This window comes from Pectinophora gossypiella, chromosome 16 (assembly GCF_024362695.1).
Source record: "Pectinophora gossypiella chromosome 16, ilPecGoss1.1, whole genome shotgun sequence".
In the NCBI taxonomy this organism is placed as follows: Eukaryota; Metazoa; Arthropoda; class Insecta; order Lepidoptera; family Gelechiidae; genus Pectinophora; species Pectinophora gossypiella.
This window is the reverse complement of record NC_065419.1, coordinates 13,479,204-13,505,222: the sequence shown is the minus strand read 5'-3', so window position 1 is coordinate 13,505,222 and position 26,019 is coordinate 13,479,204. Positions and strand designations below refer to the sequence as shown.

The 26,019-nt window shown below is 39.4% G+C and overlaps 1 protein-coding gene across 2 annotated transcripts; it reads right to left on the bottom strand.

The window, feature by feature from the left end:
- Nucleotides 1–7,032: 7,032 nt before the first annotated feature.
- Nucleotides 7,033–23,182, bottom strand: LOC126373857 (aquaporin-11). Of its 2 annotated transcripts, XM_050020205.1 has the most exons (8): nucleotides 22,974–23,182; nucleotides 22,690–22,807; nucleotides 17,819–18,002; nucleotides 16,038–16,160; nucleotides 15,400–15,551; nucleotides 14,096–14,234; nucleotides 12,473–12,568; nucleotides 7,033–9,597 (listed from the first exon to the last, which is right to left on the bottom strand). In XM_050020205.1, the coding sequence occupies exons 2-8, from the start codon at nucleotides 22,738–22,740 to the stop codon at nucleotides 9,374–9,376; spliced, it is 969 nt and encodes a 322-aa protein (XP_049876162.1). In that variant the 5' UTR covers nucleotides 22,741–22,807; nucleotides 22,974–23,182; the 3' UTR covers nucleotides 7,033–9,373. The 2 variants fall into 2 exon arrangements, with proteins under 2 accessions (XP_049876162.1, XP_049876163.1); XM_050020206.1 differs by lacking the exon at nucleotides 12,473–12,568 and having other exon boundaries at nucleotides 22,974–23,178.
- Between the last annotated feature and the right edge of the window lie 2,837 nt (nucleotides 23,183–26,019).

Below are 26,019 nucleotides of genomic sequence, written 5' to 3'. Positions count from 1 at the left end.
AACCATAGAATAATAATATAATGAATAATACAGGGTTAGTGACATCGTAACGAAAACTTTGAGAGATGATTCAGACCATGATTCTGAGTTGATATCAAGTGGAATTGTCCGTCGCAAAAGTATGGAATTGAAAATAATTTAAAAAAACTAAAAAAAAAACATGAATTTTGCGACGGAAAATTCCACTTGATACTAACTCAGAATCATGGTCTGAATCATCCCCCTGGGTATTCGTTACGATGTCACTAGCACCCTGTATATAGAACGGCAACCTTCCGCGCCCCACCAGCGGCTGAGCTAGGTTTACCTCACCTCCTTCGGGCTTACTTTAATCTCCAACTAGTGTTGGGTTCTTACCCGGAAAATTCCCGCGTTTTGGGAATTTTCCCAATTCTGAGGGAAAAAACCCGAAAAATTCCCATTTCAAGGGAAAATATTTTTTATCGCATATATTTGTATTAAAAGTAAGGATTTCCAACAAAGACCATTTAAATATAATGTATGCCTACTTATGCCCAATTTATTTTCTGTCGTAGTGTCGTATGAACTCTTAAAAAACTAAAAGGAGATCATCGGATTTCGGCCCAGAAGTCAAAGTGCCGGCCAAAAAATAATATTGCTATATTCCGTTAGATCTTATCCGTATGAGCATTTATTACTATGGCACCAAAGCTGTAGGGTCAATATCTTCGGTTTTATTCGATTTTAAAAAACTGTATTTTTCATACATTTATGGTGAAAATGTAAAGTGCCGGCCAAGTAACAATAATGGTATTATCCTTAGAACTTATCCGTCTGAGCATTTATTACTATGGCACCAAAGCTGTAGGGTCAATATTTTCGGTTTTATTCGAATTAAAAAAAAAACTGAATTTTCATACATTTTTGGTGAAAATGTGAAGTGCCGGCCATGGAACAATATTTGTATATCCCGTTAGAACTTATCCATTTGACCATTTATTATTAGGGCACCAAACGTCTATGACCATTATTTTGACTTTTTTTGGACTTTACGTTATAGTTTCTGTGTGAAAAGTGCCGGTCAGCAAAAAACACATGTCAAAGCTATCGAGAAGATACCTGTAAACATTATTCACTATGACAAAAACATGTATGACCATTAATTAGTTTGGCTTTTGTTGGATTTAAAAAAAAACTTGAATTTTGTTTCATTTTGTATAATTCAAAATAAAATATAACAGGCGCGTTATTTAAAGGATCGTCAGAATGTGTATTACTATGGCATTAAACGACTATGACCAATATTTTGAACTTAATTCGATTTTTCAAAAATAAAAAAAAAGTTTTATCTAGTGATAATGGAACTATCTTGCTAAAGGCGTAATATGGTGGTCGTCTTTTGAAAAATAGGTTTGCGTTTGACCACTACATTACCTGATGGTGATACACGCTTAAGAAGCTACTTTTTTTTAAAGAAAAGTGTAAACAAGGAATAAACAGTGGGGTGATAGAGGTACTATGTTATCGGCCGAGTAGCACCAGGACATTGTGATAGGCATACTTGCAAAGTACAACTACCCGACTCCTGTTTTCCCTAACAGATACTTCAGACGTCATGCCAAAATACGAGTTTCGTCACTAGATGGCAAGCTTATCTTTGGAGGGTGGTAACCATTTACGGTCAAGGTGAATCAATACCATAATTCAACCTAAACTTAGGCCGTAACGTTGAGTCGAATGCAAAAACTACAGCCAACGTCATATCTAAAATCAGATAGTATTAATATAGAAGTTCACCTAACAACACTCAAAACAAAAACACAAAGTATTTATCTGACTAATAACTAGTCATTGGGAAAGCTCTGCTTGTTGTCATTGTTAAAATGTATAGAAAAAAGTTTTTTTAAAAAGTCCAATAAAAGCCAAAGTCGACATTTGGTAGTATAGTAAAAATACGTTTCAAGTCGTTTACCAAAAGATTTGACTTATTTTGTTTCGCTGGCTGACATTTTCCCATTTGAACCAAAACGGAAAGAGAGACGAATAAAAAGTCAAGATAACGGTCAAAAATGTTTTGCGCCAGATTATTAAATGTTCTAAAGGCCCTTTTTAATCCGCCGTACCGCATTTTTTACCCAAAGCACTTTATTTTCATACAAAATAAATAAGAAATGAAGATTTTTAAAATACACTAAAAGCCAAACTAATGGTCATACAAGTTTGGCGCTATAGAAAAAAATGTTAACAGGCATCTACTCGATACTCTCAACATGATATTTTTGCTGGTCGGCATTTTTCACATTTGAACTAAAACGTAAATTCCAATAAAAGTCAAAATAATGGTCATAGAAGTTTGGCGCTATACTAATAAATGTTCTAACGGTCCTTTGTAATACGCCTGTATACCTCTTTTTCCCAACGGACATAATATTATTTTTTACAAAATGTATGAAAAATCGAGATTTTTAAAATCCAATTAAAGCCAAACTAATGGTCATACACGTCTGGTGTCATAGTAAAAAATGTTCAGAACAATCTACTCGAAAAGTTTGACACATTTTTTTTCCCTGACCGGCACTTTCAAATTTGGGCCGGCCAAAGTATGGAAAGCCGACGATCTCCTTTGTAATATATTTTGAATGGAATGTTCAATTTTAATAATTCCATGCAAAGATATCTACATATTATAGGATATATAGGATGCTTTTGGCACGAGAGAATGTCATCATCGAGGAGCAACATGGTTTTGTGCAAGAAATTGGGAGGCACGAATACCTACAGATATTATTTACTTGGACTATGAACAAGCTTTTGATCGAGTTCCTGTCACACGATTGATTGCTAAATTAGAGCCCTTTGGAATCAGAGGCAATGTCGTGAAGTGGATTAGACTTCCTGTCAAATCGCATATTCTCTGTGCGCATCGGAGAATCATACTCTGTTCCCAGAAAAGTCCTCAGCTGTGTGCCGCAGGGATCGGTGTTAGGACCTATTTTATTCAGTATCTACCTTACAGATCTTAAACATGGTATCATGTCTGATATATCACTCTTTGCAGATGATACGAAAATAACGGGGAATCCACTTATTAGCCATAATATAATCCAAGATGATCTTGATAGAGTAATTGCTTGGACCCGAGATTGGCTAATCACATTAAACGTAGACAAATGCACTGTGTTGCATGTTGGCAGTAACCACCCCACGTTGAGTTACACCATTGACTCAAAACCTCTCGAGTGTGTTAAAAAACAAAATGACCTTGGCATAACGATAACACATAATCTAAAGTGGGACGAACACATTATTGGAATCACTAAGAAGGATAACTCCCTCTTATACATAATTAGAAAAGCTTTTTATCATATAGATACGGAATTGTTTCTTAGGCTTTACAAAACTTACTTACGTCAGATGGCTGTTAGAACATGGGTTTCAAATATGGAGACTTTACTATAGGAAGGACATTGCACTACTAGAGAGAGTCCAAAGAAGAGCAACAAAGATGGTGACAGTACTGGCTGGCCGGAGTGGACCTTAGCGGGGGCCGCAGGACTCTCACCTCTGGCTTGCCTTCATTGGCCAGCCAGAGTGGGGCGTTAGAGCTATACGCTCGCAGGGTGGAAGTGAAAGATGCATAAGTCGCGAGTTGATAAGGCGGGTAAACCGCCTCTCAGAAAGCGGTGTACACCTCTTGACACCCAGAGATGCTCACAACCATGTTGCTGCCTTGCCGTCCAGTCGCGTCGGCTAGATAGGTGGCCCAACCAGTGAGTGACGAGTCACCGCCTGCCCAATATATCTCTGTTATTAACATTGGTCGAGCAGGCGCCATAGTCCCCCATAGCCCCAGTATCCCGGTTCACTAACCCCCAACCCAATAGCCCAGTTCCTTTTGTTCCCATAATCTGCAATAGTCCTACACGAACCAGGGATTGTCTTTGGGTGCACTCCCATAGTGCATACAGGGATAATCGCCGGTTGGTGTCACAACACATTTAGAGTAAATTGTCTTAAGGGGCCTCTACGTGTTGGCTTCGGCCCCACGCACGCCTTCCAAAAGTCCGGGACTCCATGACAGACCCGACCCGAGACATGGAAACGAGATACAAATAATAATAAGATTAAAAATAATTAAATAAAAAATATTTTCCCATGATTCGGGAATTTTTCGGGTGTTTATTTTATTTTCCCATATTTTCCCGATATTTTTTCTTTCCCACCCAATTTTTTCTTTCCCTGCCCATCACTATCTCCAACCGTATGAGCGTTAGACTTCACACACATACAGATGCGCGTGTACGATAACGTAAATGTGTAGTGTCGGTGTAAAACGAGGTGTTTTGTATGAAATGATCAGCTTACATGCATCCCACTTCCGGCCAAGTGGTTAATGCCATCTGTGGCAAATCTGACAACAAGTCACGTCAAAAAAACAAATGCATCCCACTGGTGAGCTACCTGTCAAGAGGAAGGGGCCGCCACTGCGTTTCCCGTCATTGACGAAGCTGCATTCTATTTTTGTAATTTCATATCACTACATAGTATAAAACAAAGTCGCTTTTTCTGTCCCTATATCCCTATGTACGCTTAAATCTTTAAAACTACGCAACTGATTTTGATGCGGGTTTTTTTAATAGATAGAATGATTCAAGAGGAAGGTTTATATGTATAATAACATCTATTAAATAGTGGAGAAATACTGTAATTTTTTAGGTTTTTAATGTGATGTATTAAAATAATTTCATTTTTTTCTCAGCATTGCACCCGAGCGAAGCCGGGGCGTGTCGCAGTACTTAATAATAGTAATAAAAGTCTATAAACGCTAACAACACTGAATTTTATTGAAGAGCGCCATTCCAAGGCGGCGCGTAGTCAACAGGCTTCCCCTCAATCAAACGGAGATGGAACGGAGCATCTCTCTACATGGAGTATGAGCACCCCGGACACTTCACACTGAAATCTCATTCTTACCCTTCCTTCTAACGCGTAAGTGCGACAGAGACAGATAGTCCGCGCGCACTATCGTTGCTCCTTAGACGCTTACGGCCATTTGAACTTAAAGTAAGACCCTGAGGGTATGAGAAAGACGCCCGATACGACTGGTGCGGGGAGGAGAGATACTGTTCTATAACAAGGCTAGTTACTTCTATCGTGTGGGTTGTGAGGTGGATTACCAACCCCATCAACCCTAGTGTCAGGGTTATTAATGAACCGCCATAGGCCCCTGACATGACTCATGTAACGACTACGTACTTACATCAGTAAGTTATAACCGGGACCAACGGCTTAACGTGCCGTCCGAAGCAAAAATCATCTTACTTTCAGACAATCAGGTGATGTCCTAATCAAAGTAGAGTTCACAAAGTGCACAAAGCGTCCAATTCGTCGCGCCATCTCTTTCAAGGTCTACCACGACGCCTATCTCTGTCATGGGTCACCCAATGAGTGCCCATTCGTGCCCACTCCTCAGGGTCTATGCGACAGACTCGTCCGACATCAGCGATTCCAGTTTTAGAACGTAGTATCGTACTGTAATGCTTAACATAAACTCACATAAATACAAAAGTTTCCATCGAAAGTTCGCAGTATTTATTCTAAGAACTACTTTTGACGTCATTGCAAATACTCTGATTGTAAAAACATTCTTCAACAGATTTATATTTTCTTTTATAATCGTCGTTCGGTTTTTAATTGTCGAAAGTCGTTTCAGCAAAATTAGATTCTGTAACTACAGTTACTAACAGAAGTCGTACTGCTTATATGTATTTTCCAATCCAATTCAACGGCTCGACATCGATAAAAGATATAAGTTATATAACATAGCATCGTACCTGTACCTCCGAAGGGATAGGGAGAGGAATATACCTGGCGAAGAGTGGGTGTACATACTACGAATATATCATGGTACTTATAAGGAAACCTAAGTGCACTAATAGCTAACATTTCAAGGTTAGCCCAGCTGACGTCATCTCACCGTGCGTTGCCATTTCGTAAAAAATAAATTACCCACGACTTATGTTTTACTGCGACAGTGATTTACAGCCCAAGGGTGTTCTCCGAACAAGCACTATCACGGATTCTTGTAGGTTGCCTATGTTAAGTCGTAACATGACATACAACGCCATTTAAGTGATCACATTTAGTATCCAAATTGGATCGCAATAAGATTCCGTGGTAAGCCTTCAGATGTAAAATTGAAATTCAATTAAAATCTTTAAATCAATTGCATTGGTGATTGTACTTTTAGAGAGAGTACAAAATTAATGACCAAATATTTATGATTATGATACATTATATATTTCGATCGTAAACATTCAAATACAGACTACCCTCCTAAGTCTGTAGTAACTATTACCAAATCTGTGACCATATATCGGTAGACATTTCACCTATTCGTGTTGATTGAATATCGCATCAATGCGCAAGAAACGCTTCGTATCCTTATCCATTTTAAGAACAGCAAAGGTCTGGACTGGAATAGTTCGCCGCAGTCCATAGCTTTCCATTTCATTAAAATCTTGTTATCTTCAAAACTTCTTCTATCGTGTCGGTTGTGAGGTGGATGACCAACCAACCTAGCATCAGCCTAGCATCAGAGTTATTATTGAGCCGCCAAAGACCCCTGACATACCATGTAATAACAACGTACTTACATCATAAAGTAGTAACTAGGACCAACGGTTTGTTTAGATTTCTGCCTAAAATTGACGTGGGTTCCATAAATTTTATGCCTGTCGATTACCCGTCCCTTTCCTTTTCGGCAGGTAAGTAAATAACACAGCAGTAATTAAATGGTGTGTACTGTAATAACCCAAATAAAATTCGAACTAGGAGAGGTACTTACAAGATTTCTTCTGTCTTTTTTTTTTCTGTGTCTATCTTCTGACCCCGGGTTGTTCTAAAAGTAACTTCAACACTTATAACCTTTTTTAACTTGCAAAATACGCGCGTCACATGAACTTTCTTTTGTTTTTAAAGGTTTGGGGTAGAGGGAGTTTTAGCGTGATCCGAAGCAGATTTTAGTCGGTTTCTTAAAATTGTTAATAAATAGAATAAAATAAAACCAAGTTCTATTAAAACATAAAATTTATTTACAACGGGAGTACGTAGCACTTATTATATTTTTGGAAGACATAAGGTAACATGGATCGAGGTCGATATAAAAATGTAAGATAGTGTTTGTAATTACGTTTCTTGCAAAGGTAATAACCAGACAGAATTTAATGGCCACTATAAAAACCTGGCCTAGCTCTGCAATCCGCCGTACAAAAAAAAATACAGAAATAGCAACCTTCTTCTGGTGACTAGGCAGAATGGTCTCATGATCTTAGCCTGGCCTTTATAATATGAGCCAAAGGAAAAACCTTTGACAGTTCTGTTTTATGCTTGACGTTAAAATAAATATGGCGAATGGCGATGGCAAGAGGTAGGTATCTAAACTAAACTTTTAATTTAATGTGGACTTTCTTTGCCAGAGTAGCAACATGCTTTTTCTCGACTATAAAACTGACTAGAATCAAGTAAAAGTTTAATTGCTACCCATACCCATTTGGTTTTAGTATTTATCCGTACATTGGGTCGCGGTCGGTAGTGAAAAATGGGGACTAAATTAATTTTCGTAAAAAAGTGAATGTTAGAATATAGCGGCAACATAAAAGCTGTGTTGCCACTTAAGCTCAGTTGTTTTGACCAAAAATACCAAGAAATTAGAAAATATTACTTAAAAGTTGTTTCACATGGTATTATATTTAATATAAGTTGGTGTCGCTGAAATCTTATGATACGCGAGAAGAAAATTTTCAGTTTTCTTTAACGCGAGGTGTATGCTTTTGTCATTTGACAGCCATTTTAAGTTTTTTTAAAGCAGACACAATTGACCCTGTTTAGTAACTTAGAGGAAGGATTTTATTAGTTGAGAACGGGTGTACAGTCAGTATTTTTGAGTTTATTTTTTTTTAAAGCATCCAGCTGATTTGGCAATAAGCAATAGGGTATTTCACCCGGTCAAAGATCTAGTAGCTAATCTAGAGAAAGAAGCATTGTAACAGGATCAAAAATCATTCTCATTCCTTTTTTTACTTTACTTTCCAATTTTAATTGTGAATTAAATCACAATGAGTACGATGGATGAGTGCTTTTATTGATGGCGTCATCTGGACAGTGTTTCTATACCAAAATTTTCGCTTTGACATTCCGTAAAAAGTATATCATTTGACTTAGTGAAAAATAGCCTATTTAAACTGTTCGGGCTTTGCTTGTGCCATAGCTTTACTATTATTTTTCTAAACATATTTTTTAAATGTGGAGGAAGCAAGAGAAGTATAGCAGGATCAAAGTAAATGGAATTCCCTAGTCTCTGCTTACCCCAGTGGGAAATAGTGTATGTATGGAAGTATATTGTCTTATTTTACTTAAACACTTCAGTATTGACACTGGCTGTAATTAATGAAACTATTATTTTTTTAGTAGGTAGAGTTGTTACTAGGAGGAGCTCGGTGGCGCAGCGGTAAACGCGCTCGGTCTGCAATTGTTAAAGTTAAGCAACTTTCGCAAAGGCCGGTCATAGGATGGGTGACCACAAAAAAAAAGTTTTCATCTCGAGCTCCTCCGTGCTTCGGAAGGCACGTTAAGCCGTTGGTCCCAGCTGCATTAGCAGTCGTTAATAACAATCAATCCGCACTGGGCCCGCGTGATGGTTTAAGGCCCGATCTCGCTATCCATCCATAGGGAAGGCCCGTGCCCCAGCAGTGGGGACGTTAATGGGCTGATGATGAGAGTTGCTAAATAGATACCGGGGTGGGCAGATGCAGATGCTGTTGATGGTCCATTGTTTGTTCTCTTAGGAGACTTTTGAGATACATAACATCACGCCTATTTCCCGTTAGGGTAGGCAGAGATCAGGGAATTCCATTTACTACGAAGCTGACGCTCCACCTTCGCTTCTTCCACTATCATCGAAGACTTACTTCATGCATGCTCGCAGGTTAAGAGTAACCTTGTGATACATTGTTTTAAGTTTACGCGGTTATTATCACAATTAAAACACATAACAACGGGTTCTTACCGCGTTTAAAATGGGGATATGAGACTCCCGATAATTCGACACTGTTGCAAGTCATCCCGTGATCACACTACTGGCACTTGCAACAGTGTCGAAATATCGGGAGTCGCATATCCCCATTTTAAACGCGCTCATCATCATTGGCCTTATACGTCTGTTTCAGACGATTTATGACGTCATTGCCTCGAAGAAATGCACTTTCTTTCATGGCTGTGCAAGCCAATCCTAGAGCGGCAAACTCTACCGCACACTCTGCAAAACGCGCTAAGAACCCGTTATTATGTGTTTTAATTACTCTTGTGATATTTACTTTAATTTACAATTACTGACTGCACTATCCTGAGATAATTAATCCTCTTTATCAGCCCAAATGCTGTCACCGTTGGCTTCGCTCGTGCCTTTGACGAATCTCTGGATGGCGGGAAGTTTGTACATGTAGACGGATAGCAAGGAACCTGCGCAGGCGCCGATCCAGTAGACAACAGCGTGTTCCAACATCGTGTGGCCTTCACAACCGGCCTTCAGCGATGTGGCCAGGACGGGGTTGAAGTAGCCACCGGAGTAGTCGAACGCTGGAAGAGAAAGGGTGGGTCATTTGGGTGGATCTCAGGTAGCGTATACTCTTTTTTTTCTTTAGTGTAATATGGTAGTGAAGTCTGCCTTTCTTTGCAAATAGTGAATACTACTCAAGGCATTTTTTTTTTGGCGAATCTGATTGGCACCTTTTGCTATTGTCAATAAAACACAATTTTATTAGCAAAAAATTGCTGATACCTCCGTTTGCAAAGACGGCCACGATATGACACGTCAAAAAACAGAAATTTCTGCCAGGCAACCTTAGGGTGTTTTGAGAGTCCGTGCTCTAAGGCGAGGTTTATGAAAAATAGTTTATCAATGTTTACTTACAAATTCAATAGGAAAGAGTTTGTAAACTTAAAAATACATACATGAACTCACACCCGCAATCCCTAATGGGGTAGCCAGACCCACAACTAATCAACAACAACTACTGTTGATTCGAAACTTTACCACGTTGACAGTCCCGTGAACCATATACCTACGGGTCATGACGGACTAGCTCCATCGGTCCGTGACCCATACATGGGTCACTAAGAAACGACCACGTACGCACTAAGGGTGTGTTCACTTGGATCCCGGGGAACTTAGCAAAGTAGTGAAGTAATATTCGGAACTTACAAGGAAGTCAAAACATTTTGTATGGGGACTGTCAACGTGTTAGATAGTCCATAACAATTGTTCGATCATGTCAGAAAGGACACAAATTGACAGAATCATCTGTCAGTTAACGACATGTCCGGGGATACAAGCAGCTGAAAATATTCTATGTTTTTATTTGCTCCCAGCGAGCCTAGCACCGTAAGCACGCGACTCTTTTTCGCCGCGACAGAGATCATCTGTCTCTTTCTGTGCAGTACTGTGAGAGAGTGACGGGTGACGTAAGTCGAGACGAGAAAGAGTCGCACGCTTACAGTCTTAAGCCCGCAGTTCAGCATAGATGCGGAACACCACTTACAACTACTTACTTATAATACTTAATTTAACAATAAAGTAACATGATTACTACGTCATAAACTTTACATTGTCTATGATTCTACTACTGAAGATTATGAGGCGAGTGATAACATAGACATCCATTTTTGTTTCGGTTTTCCCCGAAGAGCAAGGCAAGGGAAGTATACCCAAACAGCCAAGTCTTTTTTTTTTTACTCGATAATGATTAATGAAATTATGAAACTAAGCCACTACCCTCGGAGTAGACTCCTACTCCGAACCCCAAACGAATTAACTCAAAAGTCCGCATAAACTTTCGAGTTATGAAGCGGCTTAGTGGCACGAAGCGAAAACAGATAGGTACACTTTGTTTATTGAATATTCTGATATAATACCTAACACTATCGCGAATGTTTTCCGACTAACTTAATGCGACCGTTAACCATTTTTTTTTTGACGTGACTTATTGTAGGTTTGCCGCAGATGGCATTAACTACTTGGCCGGACAAATGGGGAGCGCTGAAGGCTCTCACCCGGTACAACGTTTAAGACAACAGGCCTGAGGGTGCCCAGTTGGGCGCGAACCTCGGCTCAGGGCGTCGTCTGAGAGGAAAAATATTTGAAAGAATTAATCGACCCTAGTGGGTCGATAGCGATAAGCGCTGAATGAGGGAAATCGTCGACCACGCCGGCGGGGTCGGTATCGGGGTCCTGAAGTGTTTGGTGTCGCGAGCTGATTGGCTGCCTCTATGGCTAGAGTAATCGGGTCGTCGGGATCGTATATTAGTACGTCCTTCGGACGCCGATACTTTTCAGTACCGTCCCTAAGCGGAATGTACTCGGAAGCCGCAACTACCAGGGGATTTGGGTGGTGCGAGAGACCGTTAACCACAAAACACCACTTCGTATTAATTATTTAGATTATTCAATGAAGAAAGCAACCATATTGTTTACGTTCCCGCCGAAAAGCCCGATATTATAGACAACAAAGCTAAATGTGAAACAATTTGTGATCCATGCAAATAATATACAGGTTTTGACATTTTTAACTGAGCCAATGATTATGAGGAGTTAGTTGACACTTCTAGCGGTCTAAAAAGGCCAAATAAGAGCAATTCACTTAAAAAACGGCAATATTGCAATTTGACATTTGCGCGTATAAATTAAGGGTTTTGGGACCCTCGCTATATACGTTTCGACTACAATAGATGGCGTTAGTGTAGCCGCACCATTCGGTGATCGAAATTTTTTTTTTTTGTCATAGATTAACTAAGCTAAATGAGTTCTACACCTTTTTGCCTCTACTTGTAGGTCTAGAGAACCTACAAACAATGAAAAATATTATAAGTAATACATTCCTATTTTCTTCAGCGGGCTTAGCACCATAAGAGACTCTTTCTCGCCGCGACAGAGATCGTCTGTCTCTTTCTATGCAGTACTGTGAGAGAGTGACGGGTGACGTATGTCGAGGCGAGAAAGAGTCGCGCGCTTACGGTGCTAAGCCCGCTGGTTTAATCTGAGTCTGAAGTTATTGACAACTTATTTCAATGTTCTTTTTATTACTTATTATTAGAAACTTCTCAAAGAAAATACAGGTTTATTTTCGTTTGTTTATAACAAATACAGAAACCTAGTAAATACTTTTGTATGGGAATGTATATAAAAGCAACAGTTTAAAGAAAATACATTATTATTTTACCTCTTTAGGAACAAATAAAATGAAACCTCAGAAATAATGGTAAATGAGAAAAAGACTAAATTATTTACTTTTTACACTGAATCCGCTATACGTACGCCATCTAGGTAACGGATAGGAACTAAACTAGGGTCCCTACACCCTTGAGTGCGCAAAATCAACGAATGTCAAATAGCAATATTGCTTTTCCAGGTGATTCAATGTGACCTTTTTGACCGCCGTGATCACAATGTATGTACCTTTTCCTAAATGGACTTTGCAAAAGATGCTTAATTCCGCATTGGCACTTGAGTCCTGATAGCGGTAGACGAATACCGTGTGCCTAGCCAGGACGCCTGCAACAGTGAAGGGCGTGAGACACAAAGGACGCTTCCACCAACTAGCACATGGACATGCAGATTATATTGGCCCTCATTCTTGCAAAGGCCTAATTTTATTTTAAGTTATACCTGTCACTTTCTTATCCGTCGAAAAGGAAAGAGACGGTTAATTGACAGCTGTTAATTTTAAAATAAATGAAAAACCCGAATCAAATAAGCATCTCGCTGATATGCAAGCCAATCAATTAATGTAAAATTTTGTGAGGGTTGTACTTCTGCCTAAAATTCACGTGTGTTCCATACATGTTACGCCTGTTGATTACCCGTCCCTTTACTTTTCGGGGAATAAGAAAGTGACAAGTATAACTTAAAATAAAGTTGGATGGTGTGTACTGGAATCAGCGCCAATATCAATGTTAAGATTGGTTGAAAAGATTTGATTTCGCTTTATAATAATAATAATAATTTTAATTCAGACATCACAGGGTCCATATCCATCAACATACAAAAAACATCAATATAAAAATTAAAATAAAGATTTTTTATGCAGAATCTCATAAATGATAATTTCCATTTCTCAGGAAAATATAATCCTGGATAGAAGTCCAGTTTTTCAGAAGGAAAGCGTGCATGGGCTTGCAGCCTACAGAGGTCCTCTAAGGACAAACTGTTGATCAAACAATATGACAACTATTGTTGTGTTGAAATCATTTTATAGAATTAAACCGTCAGATTTGTATTTATGTTTACATAGAACGTAAACATAGCTGGCGAGGCGAGTGGCTGTGATGAATTGTCATGTTATCGTTTTGCACATACTAAAAAAAGAATATATATATTTAATGTCGTGTTCTAAATGTTTGTTTTAGTTACTTCTATAAAAGACCGGGTCAAATGTTCAGATTAGATAAGCGGACCCTGTGAAAACGGGATAAAGCTAGCGAGCGTTCCAAATGTTTGCAAAGTCACATAGAAAGCAAACTTTTGAACATATAACTCAATAAAAACTACCCGGAATTCATCAGGGCACCAAGATTTGAAGGTTATTCCATATCTAGATGTTGAACTAAAACTACGAAATAGTGCCAGTCAGTGGAAACTCCCTAAAGGTGGGTAATGTTGATGAAGAGTGAACGATGAAAAAATCCAAAACTGAAAAATTAATTCGTGACCCTAACAAAGCTTTACTTCTGTAATTCTGTATAAAACACTTACTCCAAACTTCGAATCAGTCAGTTAACACGAAAATAGGTAAAGCAAATTCAATACAGCTTGAATAAAGGTAAGCGTCCACTTGACAAAATCGGCGACATTCTTTACGAAGCGTTGGCATTTAAGAACTACAGTGTTGTTATAGCAACGTCTAATGCTGGTTTGCCGATCTAATAAACAAATTCCTTCGATTTCTCCCACAGTCGTAATGACCATTGATCAGATACCACTAAGAAATCTTCACGCTTCATCCGTCCCGATTTCACTCAAGAAGACGCGCTTTAAGTTCAAAATTGGTAATTTTATCCAAAAAGTTTTCAATCCACTTACCAGCAACGACCAGTGAGGTGCCAATGAAAGAGTCGATGGCAGTTGCAAAACGAGGGTTGAGGTCTCCAAGGGATTTGGACGCCAAACGGCACATGCACGTTGCAATACCCTCCACCACGGCTCCGTACAAGACTGGTACCTGGGGTAAAGAAATTATTATAACCGTAAACTTTGGAACCTAATGTCTCGTCTAAAATAGTGTCCAGGTGGTCACGAATCTCGGATTTGGGCGTTCAAAACACATGTGCCCTAACGGACTCTAGTGCTGGCATCTAGGTGTAAATGCAGCCTTGTCTGGAAAGGGACTTGCTATAGCACCCTGTACTCAATCGGGAATCGTTGTTCCTTCGATCTCATTTTGGGTGCTGCATTAGCATACGCAAGCTTAAGGCCACTGAAGCGATTGAACTGCTACTGAAACTGGTATTCACGTTCGCTTTGATAGCAGCACTGGGGGTCTAAAAAATCGAAGTAAGTCATCTAAAAAACAATATTGCAATGTGACATTTGCACATATAAAAGTAATTGCGCAAAGCCAACAAATGTCAAATAGCAATATTGCTTTTTTAGGTGAATTGGTTCAATGCGGCCTTTTTAACACCCCTATTCTCTTAGAACAGAAGAAGAAAATTAATCTAACAAAGGGCCTGACAACCGAAGTTCCAGTTTAAGTTGCAGGTCGTGACCACATTTTTGACAGCACACCCAAAAACAAAATATCTATCACACACAGATGCATATCCGTTAGAGCACATGCAAGATATTTAATGAAGGACTATCTAGGCCACGTTCCCCAAATAAAATATAGATGGCGTTGGTCAGATTTAACGTGCTAATTACTTATTTTCTCATTGCTCGGGGTACTTAGGGTGGAATTAATAAAAGAATCTCAGCTGAGACTGCCTCCAAAATCATGCTCAAGTCTCTGCTTTTATATGAGAACTGTCACATTGACATGATCTTGAGGGCGGTCTCGAAGCTGAGATTAGTTTATTAATACCACCATAAATTATTCAAAAATATAATGTTATAGCAGAGGCTTCCGATCTCCCTATCCATCCATAGGAAAGGCCCGTACCCCAGCAGTGGGAACGTTAATGGGCTGGTGGTGATGATGACTAAATGTTATCTATACTTTGTTTTATAAAATATTTAATCGCATTTATGTTATAATGTCGCATTGGGTATACCTGTACAGATATTGTTACAGAATTATGTAAAATAAAAATAAACAAAGCTTAGATTTTGGTGAAATCCAAAACTATAGTGGGCACACAAAACCAAACCCATTTGACCCTTCGTACCTGCAAATCAGCCTTGCAGTCTTCAAAAGCCTTGTCCTTGTGCGTCTCTGAGATCTCCAGCGCCCAGTACAGCTGCACGTACTTGAACACCAGAATTCCACCAGTCAGCTCCGCCCACGTCTTTAGGAGAGCCTTGCGGACATCGCCCTTGCCTGGAAGTAGGAAATTGGAAAAAAATAAAAGAATCAACTACTGGTTATTGAACTGAGAACAAAAGGATTCTTCTCATGTTGGATGGAGTCACAGTGGTCCTGTGTCTCCGGATTGCTTCCCAATCGGGTAACGCCGGATCGGTCTTAGTGAAATTTGACTAATTTCTTTGAGAAATCTGTCTAATTTCCCTGAGAAATTTGACTAATTTCCCTGAGAAATTTGACTAATTTCTCTGAGTGGCTAATTTCTCTGAGCCGGTACCGGTGCACTTAAGTTTATCTTACAGTTGTCATACAGCTCACCACCACGTTGGTCTAACACTACATTACATATACAGGGTGTTAGTGACATCATAACGAATACTGAGGCGGATGATTCGATGCGATGGAAATTTCCACTTGATATCAACTCAAAATCATGGTATGAATCATCCCCCTCAGTATTCGTTACGACATCACGAACACGCAGATACATAGCCACATTACCTTCAATGATATCCTCGAGATGCGTGTAGGGGCATGCTGTGGCTTCTCCCCAGTTCATGGACCACCAGATAGTCAGGGCGAACAGGAACACCGCATACGTGGCGACACCGAAGTTATCCGCAACTGGAATAGTTAGTCCAATGGTGCTGGTTATTTTAAGTTATACCTCTCTCATTTTCTTATCCGCCGAAAAGAAAAGGAAATAATATCATGAATAATAAGTAGGTACATCTTAATTTCCGTCCATCCTAGTACTTAAGTATCAAAACTAACCTCACAACCCACACGATAAGAAGAAGAAGCTGTAAATTGTCTTTTCTGGTTACATGTAGCTCTACCCACCCTGTAAAGGCTTGTCACCATCATCCTATAGCATCACAGGGTCCGCTTACCTAACCTGAAGATTTGACAGGTCTGGTTATTTACAGAAGCGACTGCCTGTCTGTCTTCAACCCGCGAAGAGAAAACCAGCCCAATGCAGGTTAGGTCACATATCCCCAAAAATTGCATTTCTCGGCAATGTGTAAAGGTTTCTCGTCGTCAGTTTATATTATAGTCTAAAACATTAATTAAATATTTGCTGGGATCATTTAGCATGCAATTTGTATTGTTTACTTACGTCTGCCTCTGCCCACCCAAAAGGGTTCACGGGCGTGAGTCTATGATTATTTAGCATGCAAATGTCCCTGACTGGATTCAAAACCATAGAGCATAGGTCAATGGTTCAGAGCTAGCCAGGATACGATCTAGGCTTCCTTTGATAGCGGCAAATGTGTGGGGTTGAATTGTCGCTTGTCCCAGAGCCTAATTTGTTGGGATGTTCTTGCAGATAGCATGCAGCATGTGATGCATGTAAAGGGTGAATATCAAAATGTGTCAAGTTTGGTGGCGAACTGTCATACAATTTTCTCGTGAAAAATTGGGGAAATTGGGAATTGAAAAATTCGTTTTTCATGTCGGAACCGACTATCCTTTTGGATCTTTTTCATGTCGGAACCCAATTTTTCATGAAAAAACAATATGAAATTTCGCCACCAAACTTGAAATTTTGAGATTCACCCTAAAAGGGGGTTTAGAAATTCTTCTACACAAACCACCGGCACAGCCCTGACACTCCATACAAAAATCGAATTCGCACCGTGTGCTGCCTAAGTTTGAGTGAGCGAGAGAAAGACAGTCCACGCACTCTCTCACTCTTTAGCGGCTTACGCCCTACTGAAGACCTAGAGGGGGTGAGGTAAGTCTGGCTCGCGCCCGATTCGAATTGGTGCGGGGATAAGTTACCGTTCTATTCGTATTATCATAATATAATAAAACAAGATACGATCAATCCTATGCCGCCATTGCTAGCCGTTTGATGACGTAAGTGTCACATGAGTGTTACCATTAAATTGGTATCTCCAACATTCCAAGGACTTAAATTTTACTATTGAAAGCGAATTACTGACTAACGTACTTACTTAATTACTGTCACTTAACACATACAATAACAATCATTCAAACTGTAAGTAAGTTTTTTATTTTTTTGATAAAAGTTCAAAATTGCCCTGCAAAGCAAATTGGAAACATTAGTCGTGGGTAATTTATGTTTTACAAAATGGCAACAGAGGGTGAGATGACGTCAGCGCCGCTAACCTTGAAAGGTTAGCTGTCACTTTTGAGCATACCTTGTTTTATTATACCATGCGTATAATTCTTTATTCTATGGTTCTACAGTGTTCGTACGTCTCGAATTAGTACGAAAACATACCAAAGTAAGAGTGACTTTATCAGTTACTTACCAATAATAAGTTCGAAGCAGCACCCGCAGAGTTCGGCAGCGGCTATGGCCTCTTCTAGGAGTTGTCTGACAAAGGACTCCTTCACCAACTTCTGGACCAGTCGCCGAGCACAGTGGGCCAGCAGCGACGTCAGCAGGATGAATAGCGTCGACACCACTAGTGGCGCAAACGTCACTTTGTTTATCTGAAAAAAATACGCGTCGTATTAAGTTTTTGTTCTTTAGAAGTCGGTTAAATGTGATCCAAGAAATGGTACCTATTAATAATAAATCTTTTACGCACACTTACAGAAGAAAAATAAAAAAAATAGACAATAATGTCTTGCGCAATTACAAAAATACAAATAGCAACAACGGAAATTAAACAGGAGCATAGAATAAGGAATAATACTACGTATAGAACGGCGACTCTCCGCTCCCCACCAGCGTCTGAGTTAGGTTTATCATCTCTAACATTATCCCGTTTTTCACAGGGTCCGGTTGTTTCAGAAGAGACTGCCTGTCTGACCTTCCAACCCGCGAAGAAAAAACCAGCCCAATACATATTAGGTTACATACCTCTGAAAATGCATTTCCCGGAAAGTGGTTTTGAAGCTCTTTAAATGACGTTTTCATTTGTTCCAGCTGTTTTAATACCCTTCATAATAATATTATTCGAAAATAGAACACACTTCCATCTTTTAATTAGAATAGTAAATTAGTTAACAGTCTACTTAGGAGCGCGTCAAGACATATCCAACGAACAATTTCTAACTTTGTTTACTTATCTCTGGGTAGTATTTTGTATGCAAACTGTAATATATGGGTTTGTTTATTCCATTATGCCAAGCGAGAAACGGCGCGGTGCACTTTACCTGTTATTTATTTGATATCAAAATACTTGTGCGAGTGTAGGAGAGATTTGTGGCGCTACTAGCGTCTTGGGTGTTCCAATGTTTGCGAATTCTTTCCTATCTGAACACCGGCTTTAAGCTGTTGGTCCCGATTCCCAACAACTTAAAATATAATTCTTATATATGCAGAGCCGTTGGTCCCGGCTGCATTAGCAGCCGTTAATAACCATCAATCCGCACTGGGCCCGCGTGGTGGTTTAAGGCCCGATCTCCCTATCCGTCCATAGGGAAGGCCCGTGCCCCAGCAGTGGGGACGTTAATGGGCTGATGATGATATGCAGAGCTAGTAAATCTTTCAATGAATTGTCACTTGCTACAGATTTGGATCTGTTTAATATTAGACCTAAAGATATTAGGCATCAGCTGAGTTGTGGATTTTCTGAATAGTCTAAGCGGGTTCCAAATGGTGGGGCGTGAATTTTTTTGGCGAGTTTGCTGTTTTCATCTCATCCAGTAGATATTAAGTTGTTATTTGCGAAAACCTATTATTGTATAGTTTATTAGGCTTATTGTATAGTTGTAACATAATATATTATTTCTATTAGGCCAACGTGATTGGTTTTCCGAAGAAAATAAAATAAAATAAAATTAGCTTTGAAACGTTTTTTCGACTCTGAACCGCACCACCCAAATCCTCTGGTAGTTGCGGCTTCCGAATACATCCCGCTTAGGGACGATACTTGATCGGTATACGATCTCGAAGATCCGATGCGACGTCTACTAGCGAGGCGGCCAATCAATTCGCGACACGTCGGCGGGGTCGGTATCGGGGTCCTGCCGGGTCTGCAAGACAACCGCGCCGCAAATTATATTGAGCGCTTCGACCAATAAACGATACGAATGCGATCTACGTAGATGGACGTCAAATGGCTATTGGTTGAAGGCCTCGATATATTTCGCGCCGCGGGCGGCGCGGTTACCGTGCACAGCCTACTGAAGTTTTAACATAACATAAAATTATCTCGCGACAATATCCCAATTGGTGTAGTCAGAGGAACATCCATTACGAGATGCGCCAAGTACCCACACGTCACTAAGCTCTCTATTAGGCCAACGTGATTGGTGGTGAATCTATTACGACGGACGAAGGAGGTAAGAGCAAGGACGTAATATACGATCCCGACGACCCGATTACTCTAGCCATAGAGGCAGCCAATCAGCTCGCGACACCAAACACTTCAGGACCCCGATACCGACCCTGCCGGCGTGGTCGACGATTTCCCTCAATCAGCGCTTATCGCTATCGACCCACTAGGGTCGATTAATTCTTTCAAATATTTTTCCTCTCAGACGACGCCCTGAGCCGAGGTTCGCGCCCAACTGGGCACCCTCAGGCCTGTTGTCTTAAACGTTGTACCGGGTGAGAGCCTTCAGCGCTCCCCATTTGTCCGGCCAAGTAGTTAATGCCATCTGCGGCAAATCTACAATAAGTAAAAAAAAAGGTGAGTCTATTGCCGTCTTTAAGTAATGGTCGAGCCAACAATGTTCGTAAAAACTGCACAAGATAAATTAATAAGTCATTTGTGCAAGTTCGTTACCGGTAAGTACCTATAGGTTTTAGAACATAAAACGTAGTTTTACGTACAATTTATTCAGGTCACGTATCGTGTACACACTCAATAGCAGCCCGGTCCAGCAGATCGACTGCCGATATCCGGACACTTTACGAGTTTGCTCTCGACTCCAAACTCTTCAAGGGGTCAATACTTCAACTATTGCTGAAGTATTAGATTGCTAGCTTCAATAGAATACAGTTTATATACAGGGTGTTAGTGACACCGGAACGAATACTGAGGGGTAGGTATGAGTCGGACCATGATTCTGAGTTGATATCAAGTGGAATTTGCAGTCGGAAAATTCCAATTGATATCAACTCAGAATCAAGGTCGGAATCATCCCTCAAAGTTTTCGTTACGATGTCACTAACACCCTGGATTATTTTAGAATAAGTATTGTTCGGGGCTATGATCTTCAAAAAGATAGTTTTATAGTTAATTTAGACTGTCGAAATTATACTTTAACCCGGGAAGTAAACTTTTAGAGTATGGCTTCTTGCCAAACGGGAGCTTCAAACAATCGTGTTATGTGTTTTTATTAACACATTTTTAAACAGATTCTTAGTTAGCTATTTCGTCATTATAAATTTCTATTTATTACCTTGTATCCAGGACACGTAGACACGTATACAGGGTGTGGGTGACACCGAATACCCAGGGAGATTGATTCAGCTCATAATTCTGAGTTAATATCAATGGAATTTTCCGTCTCCCCTAGGCTAAGAAGCCTATGTACCCTTAAACGTAGCGCTGTTAAGGAATAGAAGTGGCGTTAGAAATCCCTTCATCATCATCCTCCTAGCATTATCCTGTTTTCACAGGGTCGGCTTACCTAACCTGAAGATTTGACAGGTCCGGTTTTTTACAGAAGCGACTGCCTGTCTGACCTTCCAACCCGCGAAGGGAAAACCAGCCCACACAGGTTAGGTCACTTAACTCCGAAAATGCATTTCTCGGGAATGTGGGTTTCTTCACCATGTTTTGAAAATCGTTTATGATCCAAACATGAATTCGATAACAAATTCGACAATTGGTTTAGGCCTGTGCTTGATTCAAACCTGCGACCTCCAAGTGAGACTGAGAGGCAAGCGTTCTACCAATTGCTACCACGGCTCTTAGCGTTAGAAACTCAAATTCCAAAAATAAATATAATTTCATAAAAAATATTGGCAATTTAATTTCAAAATTGACTTGAACGCCGTCTGCTATGAACTAATGAACAGGCGCTTGGATAAATTGAGTAATAAGTTGACATAAATTGTTGTCTACTCTTCGATGTTCAAATTATAACATACATACGTAAACTGTCGCTCATAGACAACTTAGATAGGATTAACTTACCTATACCTATGTACTTATAGCCTGTTTATTTTTGTTAAATTCCTTTTTTTTGTGTTTACGCATTATTTAGAGGTCATCCATTGTGATTCGATTACTATGCGCAGTGCCATACGTGAACACACGGAAATTAACTCAACCTTGGCCATACCAAGGAAAATCGCCACATGCCTATCTCATAGTTTGAGATTTGAACTAAAAAAAAATAATTTTATTGACATGAGATATTGTATGTTTGCCTCAGTCGTTGAACTACTTGGCCGGACAAATGGAGAGCGCTAACAACTCTCATTACGTACCCTTGGTCGTGTCTTGAAATTCCTGTTAAATATTTTATACATACATCGACAAACCTATTGGGATGGGCAGTGCTACAATGCAAATTATATTCTCAATACCAAGAAAATAATGTTCAAAATTGAAGTAGACGAAGACAAATGGCAACAAAATAGGTAGAGGCCTCTCATCTGGCTGTATGTCAAATTGTCTGTTGCCCGATTAAATAAACAACAACAAAAGGACAGTAGCCAAAGTTGCCAAAAGTCTAGTCTAATTAATTTAAAAAATATTTTAAATTTTTTTAAATAAAATTTCTTTTAAATAAAAAAAATGAATTTGTATTTAAATAAATATTTCAAAAAACGAACTTAATTATTCTTATAGTCTAATAGTTTTGTGAATTAGAATTATGTGTTTAAATAAATATTTCAAAAAACGAACATCTTTTCTTATAATTTTGAGGTCGTGGTTTTTGTTTTAAACATTTTCACATTACGTAAATTACATTAAGTATTTTCGCAGAAATACAATTGAAATTAGAAATAGCGTTGAATTTATTTGCTTGTAATGATTGGTTATTCTTAGTACTTATATCTATCATAAAAAGAAATAAAAATAGTAATAAGCATAAAAATGTTTTCATTCATTACATCCTTCATGATATTTCGTTTAAATGACGTATAAGGTTTTCTTTTAAGATGAGGTTTTAGTTGCATTTTTAAGAGATGTGCGAAAGAAGAATTGTTATAAAGAATGATAGATGAATTCAATGGCTTATGATTTTTAAAACTGTTTGAAACACTCACCTTAACGACTACTTTTAGAAAAATACCCAGTACGTCGATTGTGAACTTCATATTGGCGAGTTAGCTCTTCAATGTTCACAACTCTATACAAAATATCACTTGTAATTCACTTCACAGTCTGAAAAAGTAAAAAATTACGCCAATTAGTCAATTTGAACAGCATTCGAAAGAAAATTTTAGTATATTTCCGAGGCGTTACGCGATCATTTTAAAATAATTGCAGTCACAGCCAGAATTCAAGATCACTGATGCTATTTTTATAAATTGGAACTTGTCATACTCACCATGGTATTTATTTGACGATAATCGAGTGACAATCAATGGTATCTTTTCGCAATTTTGGTAGCTTATCACTTAATGATTGGAAAAGTCGATTTCGTTGGAAAAATATAATATGTACTACGTTTGGTTTTTATTGAGCGGGCGGTCGGTGTGCGCGGACGCATCTTGATACGAGGCCAGGCGGAGGTGGTCTTAATTTAGACGCGAACACTGCCGCACTACGTATCGGCCCTCCCTGGGATTCAGTTATATACTGTTTTGAAGCGACAAAATAAAAAATAGTAAAATGCAATGGCGACATCGCTTGTGGTAAACACGTGTGCTTATTCGCATTCAATGTCTAGATATAATTTCTATACAGTGCAGACATCCTGTGGAGACATGTGTGATGTCAAATATTAGTAATTAGGAACTTTGCAGACGCGACATTGTGTGATAGAGCTCACGAAAAGTAGCTACTTCTCATCAGGTACCTACCAGCACTTTGTTTCGTAATCGTCATAGGTTCGAAGTTTTGAAGGACGTAATATACGATCCCGACGACCCGGTTACCCTAGCCATAGAGGCAGCCAATCAGCTCGCGACACCAAACATTTCAGGACCCCGATACCGACCCCGCCGGTGTGGTCGACGATTTCCCTCAATCAGCGCTTATCGCTATCGACCCACTAGGGTTGATTAATTCTTTCAAATGTTTTTCCTCTCAGACGCCGCCCTGAACCGAGGTTCGCGCCCAACTGAGCACCCTCAGGCCTGTTGTCTTAAGCGTTGTACCGGGTGAGAGCCTTCAGCGTTACCCATTTGTCCGGCAAAGTAGTCAATGGCATCTGCGGCAAATCTACAATAAGTCACGTCAAAAAAAAGATCGAACTTTTAAATAAAAAAACTCCTTATGGTAGTCGAATCGTTCTTCTGCACGAGAGCCTGATGGATCGCTGCACAATTAGTGGAGTCAATAAAGCCGGTCAATAAAGTCAATAACGACCTCCGTGGTCCAGTGGTTGATCCAAGGAGGTCCCGGTTTCGATTCCCGAAGGGACATATCACAAAAATGACTTTTTGTCCCTAGTTTGGTTACGACATTACTGGTTGATCACCAGATTGTCCAAAAGTAAGATGTTCCGTTTCGGAAGGCATGTTAAGCCGTTGGTCCCGGTCACTAATTACTGATGTAAGTAAGTAGTCGTTACATGAGCCATGTCAGCCTTTGGCGGCTCAATAGTAACCCTGACAGCAGGGTTGATGAGGTTGGTACTCCACCTCACAACCCACACGATAGAGGAAGAATGAAGCCGGAGCTTTCTGACTAACTTCTAATTGGCCAGGGACAAGTCCGATTTTGATGTTCTTTTCTTTTCAGAAACATCTTGAGTGGGTCAATGAAATAATTACGAGTAACTTAATAAGAAAATACGTATAGATAATTATCACGTTGAATCTCGACAGTGCTATCTATATACGGACGTACAGTCATGAGCACTATCATGTACCCACTTTAGAACCCTGTCGCACTATCATATTTGACATTTAATGAGACTTACGGTTTAATTTGTCAAAAAAGTTAATGTGACATGGTTTCAGTGTATTACATATTAGTACTCGTGACCGTACGTAACGAATACTGAGGGAGATGATTCAGACCACGATTCTGAGTTAATATCAAATGGAATTTTCCGTCGTAACATTCATATTTTTTGTGTTTTTTTTTTTTTTTTAATTTTCAAATTCTATGCTTTTGCTATGGAATATTTTACTTGATATTAGGTCAGAATATTGAGCTGAATCAACCTTCTCAGTTTTTGTTACTATGTCACTTACACCCTGTACAAGTACATACAAGTAGCCATGCAAGTAGATAGGGTGTTAGTGACATCGTAACAAATACTGAGGGGGATGATTCAGGCCATGATTCTGAGTTGATATCAAGTGGATTTTCCTGTCGGAAAATTCATGAAAATTTTAGTGTTCTTTTTATTTCTATTCCATACTTTTGCGACGGAAAATTCTACTTGATATCAACTCAGAATCGTAGTCTGAACCATCCCTCATAGTTTTCGTTACGATGTCGGTAACACCTTGTATTATTTGTCAGCACCCTCACTTTTGGCTTTTGCATACAACTTTTGGATGGTAGCTGGTATCCTTAGCTCAGTTTTAAAAGTTTTAGGGATAACATCCGACTCATAGCAATTATATCACAGCCTGTAACTACATATTTATAAATGTAAACAAATATTGTAATATATTTAAGGCTTTAATGGTACAAAATAAAGATATTATCTGGAACGTTCCTCGTTCTTACGTTATCTTTTTTGATACGTATATATCTTCTACGAAGCCTACTTAATCTTTGACTCTCTCCGTGGGATCTCCATTGAAATAAATTGATACACATTACGGAGCAGTGATACGTGTACATTCGCTTACCAAGTCCGTTGACCTCTAGCTTTCACACATTTCCTCCTCCGTTTGAGTTTTCTTAGATACCTAGTAGGTCCTCGTTCAACAAATTCCGGCCAAGTATTCAATGCCATTCGCGGCAAATCTACAATAACATTTCAAAACATTTTGTACCCATTAGTTATTAAATGATCCTTTGTAGAGAGAGAAATAAATAAATAAATAAAAAATAAATAAATAAATAAGTCACGTCAAAAGAAAAATTCATCTATTTATTTATCAAAAACCGGCCAAGTGCGAGTCGGACTCGCGCACGGAGGGTTACCATTGACTAGGTAAACAACAGTAGATACACAAATTTGATATTGTAACCTTTTTGACATCGAGCAAAAATTGCGGGCCTCTCTCTGGTCCAGTGATTGAGCGTTAAACTCACGATCCGGAGGACCTGGGTTCGAATCCCGGTGGGGAAATATCACAAAAATTACTTTGTAATCCCTAGTTTGGTTAGGACGTGATCACCTGATTGTCCGAAAGTAAGATGATCCGTGCTTCGGAAGGCACGTTAAGCCGTTGGTCCCGGTTACTAATTACTGATGTAAGTAAGTATTTGTTACATGAGCCCTGTCAGCCTTTGGCGGCTCAGTA

Bases quoted from the DNA above. Each gene is read 5' to 3' on its own strand.
- LOC126373857 (XM_050020205.1), bottom strand. From the start codon at position 22,740: ATGAAGTTCACAATCGACGTACTGGGTATTTTTCTAAAAGTAGTCGTT. The intron at 16,161-17,818 runs GTAAGTAACTGA...TAACTATTCCAG, and splicing joins CTGCTTCGAACTTATTATTG to TTGCGGATAACTTCGGTGTC. The intron at 14,235-15,399 runs GTACGAAGGGTC...TCTTTACCCCAG, and splicing joins ACTGCAAGGCTGATTTGCAG to GTACCAGTCTTGTACGGAGC.